This window comes from Salmo salar, chromosome ssa04 (assembly GCF_905237065.1).
Source record: "Salmo salar chromosome ssa04, Ssal_v3.1, whole genome shotgun sequence".
NCBI classification, from domain to species: domain Eukaryota; kingdom Metazoa; phylum Chordata; class Actinopteri; order Salmoniformes; family Salmonidae; genus Salmo; species Salmo salar.
The window spans coordinates 3,748,771-3,758,020 of record NC_059445.1 but is presented as its reverse complement, the minus strand read 5'-3'; the positions used below and the strand labels follow the sequence as shown (position 1 = coordinate 3,758,020).

Below are 9,250 nucleotides of genomic sequence, written 5' to 3'. Positions count from 1 at the left end.
GTGGAGTGTTGGTCTACGGTTTCCTCCATGGACATGGCTGGCGCTGAAGCTCCTGCTGACTCCATTTAGTTACGGTACGTGATTTCTGTCACGGGCTGGCTCGAGGAACAACAGGAGAGGTAGAGTCAGGCGCAGGAGACAGAGAGAGTTCGTGACCACCCTTCTTTATTTGAAGCACTGTACGTGGTCGACAAGGTATAGGGGCGCAGCCCCTGAACGATTCTGCGGTGGTGTACACAAAATAAAAGAAACCACTGGCAGAAGGAAAAACTAAATACACGTTCTTACGAACACACAAAACCCGGACAAGCAACACAATCACGTACAACCACATACATCCTACGCTAACCTAAATAACCCCCCCTTACTAATGACTAACCCAAAACAGGTGTGTGCCTACCTAGACCTAACCAAACGAAAGTGAAACAAAAAGGGATCGATGGTAGCTAGTAGGCCGGCGACGACGACCGCCGAGCTCCGCCCGGCCGAGGAGGGGCGCCACCATCCGTCACTGTCGTGACATGGACAAACTCTCTGGGGACTAGATATACTGCCAACACACTGAGATACACACCATGCACACACACACACACACACCATGCACACACACACACACACACACACACACACACACACACACACACACACACACACACCATGCACACACACACACACACACACACTATGCACACACACACACCATGCACAAACAGACCTGAAATTCCTCAGACAGCTTCCAGTAATAAGAGACGCTTCTCTCTGACGTCACAAAGTATAAACCAAGAGATCTTTACATTTAATCCACCCGTTCAACACACACAGTAAGGACATGTTCCTCTTTTGTCTTCCCGCCAACACACACACACACACACACACACACACACACACACACACACACACACACACACACACACACACACACACACACACACACACACACACACACACACACACACACACACACACACACACACACACACACACACACACACACACACACACACACACACACACACACACACACACACACACACACACACCCTGGATGTCTTCTGTAATATGATCTACTGGAAGAGTATTCTCTTGATTTTCCTGGCTGTGGGGGTTCAAGGGGAGAGGGAGAGAGGGAGAAAAGAAACGTTTTTCAACTGTGGAAGGTAGGAGAGAGACAGAGAGACAGAGAGAGAATGAGAGAGAGAGAGCGAATGAGAGCAAATGAGAGCGAATGAGAGAGAGAGAGAGAGAGAGAGAGAGAGAGAGAGAGAGAGAGAGAGAAGAAAACGTTTTCATCTGTGAGAGGTAGGAGAAAGAGAGAGAGAGAGAGAGAGAGAACTTTTTCATCTGTGGGAGGAAGGAGAGAGAGACAGAGGAATTTAATCTGTGGGAAGTAGTGTAGTGTAATTACAGAGTGTATAGCAGACCTGTTCCACTCTGTACCAATCCTGCCACATCACTATGGATGCAACGGAATACAAGACGTTTTTAACCGTTTTTACCCTCTTCAATGTCCTGTCGATATGCTGGTGTGCCCCTCAACAGTTCTGCGAGCCTGGAGAGGACGCTTCGGGTAAAGTATTCATTCATCATCTTCATGACTGGTTATGCATCATGGAGCTTTTGAAGTAAGCCACGAGGTCATTTCTGAGACAATTGTCTTTTTTTTTTTCTTCATGTGATTTTTTTATAAAAGTGGATAGTGTTTGTTTGCTACAGCCTCGCGATCTATCCAGATTAGCTACTCAGTGCTTCTACTTCTGCATGGCTTGCTGTTTGGGGTTTTATAGGCTGGGTTTCTGTATAGAAACGTTAATATGCACTGTCCCTTTAAAAATAAAACATTTACTCAAACTCAATATGAGTATTTCAAGGTTAATAGTATTTCATGTCAGGTTACTAGTATTTCAAGTCAGGTTAATAGTATTTCATGTCAGGTTACTAGTATTTCAAGTCAGGTTACTAGTATTTCAAGTCAGGTTACTAGAATTTAAAGTCAGGTTACTAGTATTTCAAGTCAGGTTACTAGTATTTCAAGTCAGGTTACTAGTATTTCAAGTCAGGTTACTAGTATTTCAAGTCAGGTTACTAGTATTTCAAGTCAGGTTAATAGTATTTCAAGTCAGGTTAATAGTATTTCAAGTCAGGTTAATAGTATTTCAAGTCAGGTTACTAGTATTTCAAGTCAGGTTACTAGTATTTCAAGTCAGGTTACTAGTATTTCAAGTCAGGTTAATAGTATTTCAAGTCAGGTTAATAGTATTTCAAGTCAGGTTAATAGTATTTCAAGTCAGGTTACTAGTATATCAAGTCAGGTTACTAGTATTTCAAGTCAGGTTAATAGTATTTCAAGTCAGGTTAATAGTATTTCAAGTCAGGTTAATAGTATTTCAAGTCAGGTTACTAGTATTTCAAGTCAGGTTACTAGTATATCAAGTCAGGTTACTAGTATTTCAAGTCAGGTTAATAGTATTTCAAGTCAGTTTAATAGTATTTCAAGTCATGTTACTAGTATTTCAAGTCAGGTTACAAGTATTTCAAGTCAGGTTAATAGTATTTCAAGTCAGGTTACTAGTATTTCAAGTCATGTTACTAGTATTTCAAGTCAGATTAATAGTATTTTGAGTCCAACCCACAGTATCCGATTATCAGTGCAATATAATTCTATAAAAAATGTCAAAGTAAATGTCACCACAGATGTCGATGCTTCGTCTGTGTTGGTGTCTGACGTTCTACAGTGGCTTGCGAAAGTATTCACCCCCCTTGGCATTTTTCCTATTTTGTTGCCTTACAACCTGGAATTAAAATAGATTTTTTGGGTGGTTTGTATCATTTGATTGACACAACATGCCTACCGCTTTGAAGATGCAACATATTTTTTTATTGTGAAACAAACAAAAAATAAGACAAAAAAACCAGAAAAATTTGGCGTGGATAACTATTCACCCTCCCAAAGTCAGTACTTTGTAGAGCCACGTTTTGCAGCAATTAGAGCTGCAAGTCTCTTGGGGTATTTCTCTATAAGCTTGGCACATCTAGCCACTGGGATTTTTGCCCATTCTTCAAGGCAAAACTGCTCCAACTCCTTCAAGTTGGATGGGTTTCGCTGGTGTACAGCAATCTTTAACTCATATCACAGATTCTCAATTGGATTGAGGTCTGGACTTTGACTAGGCCATTCTAAGACATTTAAATGTTTCCCCTTAAACTACTCGAGTGTTGCTTTAGCAGTATGCTTAGGGTCATTGTCCTGCTGGAACCTGAACCTACGTCCCAGTCTCAAGTCTCTGGAAGACTGAAACAGGTTTCCCTCAAGAATTTCCTTGTATTTAGCGCCATCCATCATTCCTTCAATTCTGACCAGTTTCCCAGTTCCTGCAGATTAAAAACATCCCCACAGCATGATGCTGCTGCCACCACCATGCTTCACTGTGGGGATGGTGTTCTCGGGGTGATGAGAGGTGTTGGGTTTGCGCCAGACATAGCGTTTTCCTTGATGGCCAAAAAGCTCAATTTTAGTCTCATCTGACCAGAGTACCTTCTTCCATATGTTTGGGGAATCTCCCACATGCCTTTTGGTGAACACCAAACGTGTTTGCTTATTTTTTTCTTTAAGCAATGGCTTTTTTCTGTCCACTCTTCCATAAAGCCCAGCTTTGTGTGGTGTACAGCTTAAAGTAGTCCCATGGACAGGTACTACAATCTCTGATGTGGAGCTTTGCAGCTCCTTCAGGGTTATCTTTGGTCTCTTTTTTGCCTCTCTGATTAATGCCCTCCTTGCTTGGTCCGTGAGTTTCGGTGGGCGGCCCTCTCTTGGCAGGTTTGTTGTGGTGCCATATTCTTTCCATTTTTTAATAATGGATTTAATGGTGCTCCGTGGGATGTTCAAAGTTTCTGATTTTTTTTTATAACCCAACTCTGATCTGTACTTCTCCACAACTTTGTCCCTGACCTGTTTGGAGAGCTCCTTGGTCTTCATGGTGCCGCTTGCTTGGTGGTGCCCCTTGCTTAGTGGTGTTGCAGACTCTGGGGCCTTTCAGAACAGGTGTACGTATACTGAGATCATGTGACACTTAGATTGAACACAGGTGGACTTTATTTAACTAAGTATGTGACTTCTGAAGGTAATAGGTTGTACCAGATCTTATTTAGGGGTTTCATAGCAAAGGGGGTGAATACAGTTGAAGCCGGAAGTTTACCTTAGCCAAATACAGTGGGCTCCAAAATGACTGGCACCCTTGACTGGCAATGCACAAACAATACTTAAACAAATATAAACAATATAATTATAGAGATAAACTCAAAATACCAACATGTGAGAAATACTGTACTTTATTAATGTTTCAATGGAACCAACCAAAATCATTTATTGATTTAATTAAAAATCAATGTCCTCCAAATCAAGGTTTCACAATTAATGGCACCCTTAAAGATTATTGTAAATAACATCTACCAAAATTAAACCACAAATTAAATTCCACTTATTTAAGTTTATCTAAGTCTTAAGGAACTATATTGAGCCATTACATCACTTCCTGTTTCACTAGGGTATAAAAATGAGGTCACACACATGCAATGTCCCGCTGTCATCCAACACCATGATGAAAACAAAAGATCTGGCAGTTCAAAAGAGACAGATGGTCGTAGACCTTCATGAATCTGGTAATGGCTACAAGAAGATCCACAAACGATTGAATATATCACTGAGCACTGTCAGGGCCATTATTAAAACATTCAAAAGATATGGAACAGTTGAAAACCTCACGGATAGAGGACGCAAATGCATTTTGCCCCCCCAGGATAGGGAGGAGGATGGTGAGAGAAGCAACAAAATCCCCAAGAATCACTGTGAAAGAATTGCAGGCCTTGGTGGCATCTTGAGGTCACCAGGTTTCAAAAAGCACCATCAGACGCCACCTCCACAACCACAGGCTCTTTGGAAGGGTTGCCAGAAGAAAGCCCTTTCAGACCCCAAGACACAGACGCAGCGCTTGGAGTTTGCCAAACGTCATTTAAATTATGACTGGAAGAATGTGCTCTGGTCAGATGAGACCAAAATGTAACGTTTTGGTCAGATACAGCATCGGCATGTTTGGAGTCGAAACAGAGATGCATACAAGGAGAGGCACCTCATACCCACGGTGAAATATGGAGGGGGTCAGTGATGTTTTGGGGCTGTTTTAATTCCAGAGGTCCAGAGGCACTGGTTAAGATTGATAGTATAATTAATTCCACCAAGTATCAGGCAATTTTGGCTGACAATCTGGTTGCCTCTGCCAGAAGGCTGGGACTTGGCCGTAGGTGGACTTTCCAACAAGACAATGACCCGAAACATACCTCAAGATCCACACAGAAATGATTCTGTGACAACAAAATCAATGTTCTGCCCTGGCCATCTCAGTCGCTGGACCTAAATCCAAACAAAAACCTGTGGGCTGAGTGGAAGAGGGCAGTTGATAAGCGCAAACCCAAGAATGTGAAGGATCTTGAAAGGATCTGCATAGAGGAATGGTACAAAATCCCTCCAAATGTGTTCCTTAACCTTGTCAAACATTACAGGAAAATACCATGCTGTTATCCATACCAGAGGTGGTGGCACTAAGTACTAAATGAGGAGTGCCAATAATTATGAAACCTTGATTTTGGTTAAATTTATTTTGTATTAAATAATTGTATGATTTTGGTTGGTTCCATTGAAACATTAATAAAGTCCAGTATTTCTCACATGTTGGTATTGAGTTAATCTCTATAATTATATTGTTTATATTTTTAAAAGTATTGTTTGTGCATTGCCAGTCAGGGGTGCCAGTAATTTTGGGGCCCACTGTACATGGTAAGTCTGGGGGTTCTCAAGGAGATGTTAGAGAACCACTGCAGTAAGCTAAGTAAAGTCTGGGGGTTCTCCAGGAGAGGTTATAGAACCACTGCAGTAGGTTACATAAAGTCTGGGGTTCTCCAGGAGAGGTTGGGGAACCACTGCAGTAGTCTACATAAAGTCTGGGGGTTCTTCAGGAGAGGTTATAGATCCACTGCAGTAGGTTACATAAAATCTGAGGGTTCTCCGGGAGAGGTTATAGAACCACTGCAGTAGGCTACATAAAGTCTGGGGGTTCTCCAGGAAATGCTGGATATCACTGCAGTAGGTTGCATAAAGTCTGGGGGTTCTTCAGGAGATGTTGGAGAACCACTGCAGTAGGCTAAATAAAGTCTGAGGGTTTTCGAGGAGAGGTTAGAGAACCACTGCAGTAGGCTGCATAAGGTCTGGGGGTTCTCCAGGAGAGGTTATAGAACCACTGCAGTCGGCTACATAACGTCTGGGGGTTCTTCAGGAGAGGTTATAGAACCACTGCAGTAGGTCACATAAAGTCTGGGGGTTCTCCAGGAGAGGTTATAGAACCACTGCAGTAGGTTACATAAAGTCTGGGGGTTCTTCAGGAGAGGTTATAGAACCACTGCAGTAGGTTACATAAAGTCTGGGGGTTCTCCAGGAGAGGTTGGAGAACCACTGCAGTAGTCTACATAAAGTCTGGGGTTCTCCAGGAGAGGTTGGAGAACCACTGCAGTAGTCTACATAAAGTCTGGGGGTTCTCCAGGAGAGGTTGGAGAACCACTGCAGTAGTCTACATAAAGTCTGGGGGTTCTCCAGGAGAGGTTGGAGAACCACTGCAATAGGTTACATAAAGTCTGGGGGTTCTCCAAGAGAGGTTATAGAACCACTGCAGTAGGCTGCATAAAGTCTGGGGGTTCTCCAGGAGAGGTTATAGAACCACTGCAGTAGGCTACATGTACTTCTGTTATGATGTGTTCTGTATTTTGTATTTTGCAGGAAGATGCAACAACGGTCCAGATGAAGAAAAACGTAAGTGGTTCACTGAAGTTTTTATTCTTATAAGAAAATAAATAAATGTAAATATGGATTGTAAAATATATCTTATGTATGATAGTCTATGTCAACCGTATAGCAGTGCACTGTAGCTTACAGTGTTTATAGTGTACATACCACATGTGGATTTGTGTCAATAGACCTACAGTTGGAGTCGGAAGTTTACATACACTGAGGTTGGAGTCATTAAAACTAGTTTTTCAACCACTCCACAAATTTCTTGTTAACAAACTATAGTTTTGGCAAGTTGGTTAGGACACCTACTTTGTGCATGACACAAGTAATTTTTCCAACAATTGTTTACAGACAGATTATTTCACTTATAATTCAATGTATCACAATTTCACTGGGTTAGACGTTTGCATACAGTAAGTTGACTGTGCCTTTAAACAGCTTGGAAAATTCCAGAAAATAATGTCATGGCTTTAGAAGCTTCTGATAGGCTAATTCACATAATTTGAGTCAATTGGAGGTGTACCTGTGGATGTATTTCAAGGCCTACTTTCAAACTCAGTGCCTCTTTGCTTGACATCATGGGAAAATCAAAAGAAATCAGCCAAGACCTCAGAAAAAAATTGTAGACATCACCAAGTCTGGTTCATCCTTGGGAGCAATTTCCAAATGCCTGAAGGTACCACGTTCATCCGTACAAACAGTAGTACGCATGTATAAACACCATGAGACCACGCAGCCGTCATACCGCTCAGGAAGGAGACGCATTCTGTCTCCTAGAGATGAACGTACTTTGGTGCGAAAAGTGCAAATCAATCCCAGAACAACAGCAAAGGACCTTGTGAAGATGCTGGAGGAAACAGGTACAAAAGTATCTATATCCACAGTAAAATTAGTCCTATATCGACATAACCTGAAAGGCCGCTCAGCAAGGAAGAAGCCGCTGCTCCAAAACTGCCATAAAAAAGCCAGACTACGGTTTGCAACTGCACATGGAGACAAAGATATTACTTTTTGGAGAAATGTCCTCTGGTTTGATGAAACAAAAATATAACTTTTTGGCCATAATGACCATCGTTATGTTTGGAGGAAAAAGAGGGAGGCTTGCAAGCCAAAGAACACCATCCCAACCATGAAGCACAGAGGGTGGCAGCATCATGTTGTGTGGGTGCTATGCGGCAGGAGAGACTGGTGCATTTCACAAAATAGATGGCATCATGAGGCAGGAAAATGATGTGGATATATTGAAGCAACATCTCGAGACATCAGTCAGGAAGTTGAAGCTTGGTCACAAGTGGGTCTTCCAAATGGACAATGACCCCAAGAATACTTCCAAAGTTGTGGCAAAATGGCTTAAAGACAACAAAGTCAAGGTATTAGAGTGGCCATCACAAAGCCCTGACCTCAATCCTATAGAAAGTGTGTGGGCAGAACTGAAAAAGCGTGTGCGAGCAAGGAGTCCTACAAACCTGACTCAGTTACACCAGCTCTGTCAGGAGGAATGGGCCAAAATTCACCCAACTTATTGTGGGGAAACTTGTGGAAGGATACCCGAAACGTTTGACCCAAGTTAAATAATTTAAAGGCAATGCTACCAAATACTAACTGAGTGTATGTAAACTTCTTACCCACTGGGAATGTGATGAATGAAATAAAATCTGAAACAAATCATTCTCTCTACTATTATTTTGACATTTCACATTCTTAAAATAAAGTGGTGATCCTAACTGACCTAAGAAGGGGAATTGTTACTCTGATTAAATGTCAGGAATTGTGAAAACTGAGTTTAAATGTATTTGGCTAAGGTGTATGTAAACTTCCCGACTTCAACTGTATATGTCTGTATATTCTGTTTATTGTCTGTGTATTCTGTTTGTTGTCTGTATATTCTGTATGTTGTCTGTATATTCTGTATGTTGTCTGTATATTCTGTATGTTGTCTGTATATTCTGTTAATTGTCTGTATGTTCTGTTTATTGTCTGTATATTCTGTATGTTGTCTGTATGTTCTGTATGTTCTGTTTATTGTCTGTATGTTCTGTTTATTGTCTGTATATTCTGTATATTCTGTTTGTTGTCTGTATATTCTGTATATTCTGTTTATTGTCTGTATGTTCTGTTTATTGTCTGTATGTTCTGTTTAATGTCTGTATATTCTGTTTATTGTCTGTATGTTCTGTATGTTCTGTTTATTGTCTGTATGTTCTGTTTATTGTCTGTATATTCTGTTTATTGTCTGTATATTCTGTTTATTGTCTGTATGTTCTGTATGTTCTGTTTATTGTCTGTATGTTCTGTTTATTGTCTGTATGTTCTGTTTATTGTCTGTATGTTCTGTTTATTGTCTGTATATTCTGTTAATTGTCTGTATGTTCTGTTTATTGTCTGTATATTCTGTTTATTGTCTGTATATTCTGTTTA

At 41.1% G+C, this 9,250-nt stretch overlaps 1 protein-coding gene across 4 annotated transcripts in view; it reads left to right on the top strand.

Annotated features, from left to right (window-relative positions):
* Positions 1–1,266: 1,266 nt before the first annotated feature.
* Positions 1,267–9,250, top strand: part of LOC106602129 (carboxypeptidase Z) — a 31,925-nt gene continuing 23,941 nt past the window's right edge. For all 4 annotated transcript variants that reach the window (XM_045716315.1, XM_045716317.1, XM_045716316.1 and 1 more), the window contains exons 1-2: positions 1,267–1,567; positions 6,821–6,853. In XM_045716315.1, the coding sequence (XP_045572271.1) occupies positions 1,456–1,567; positions 6,821–6,853 (145 nt within the window). In that variant the 5' untranslated portion in view covers positions 1,267–1,455. The remainder of the gene's footprint in view (positions 1,568–6,820; positions 6,854–9,250) is intronic.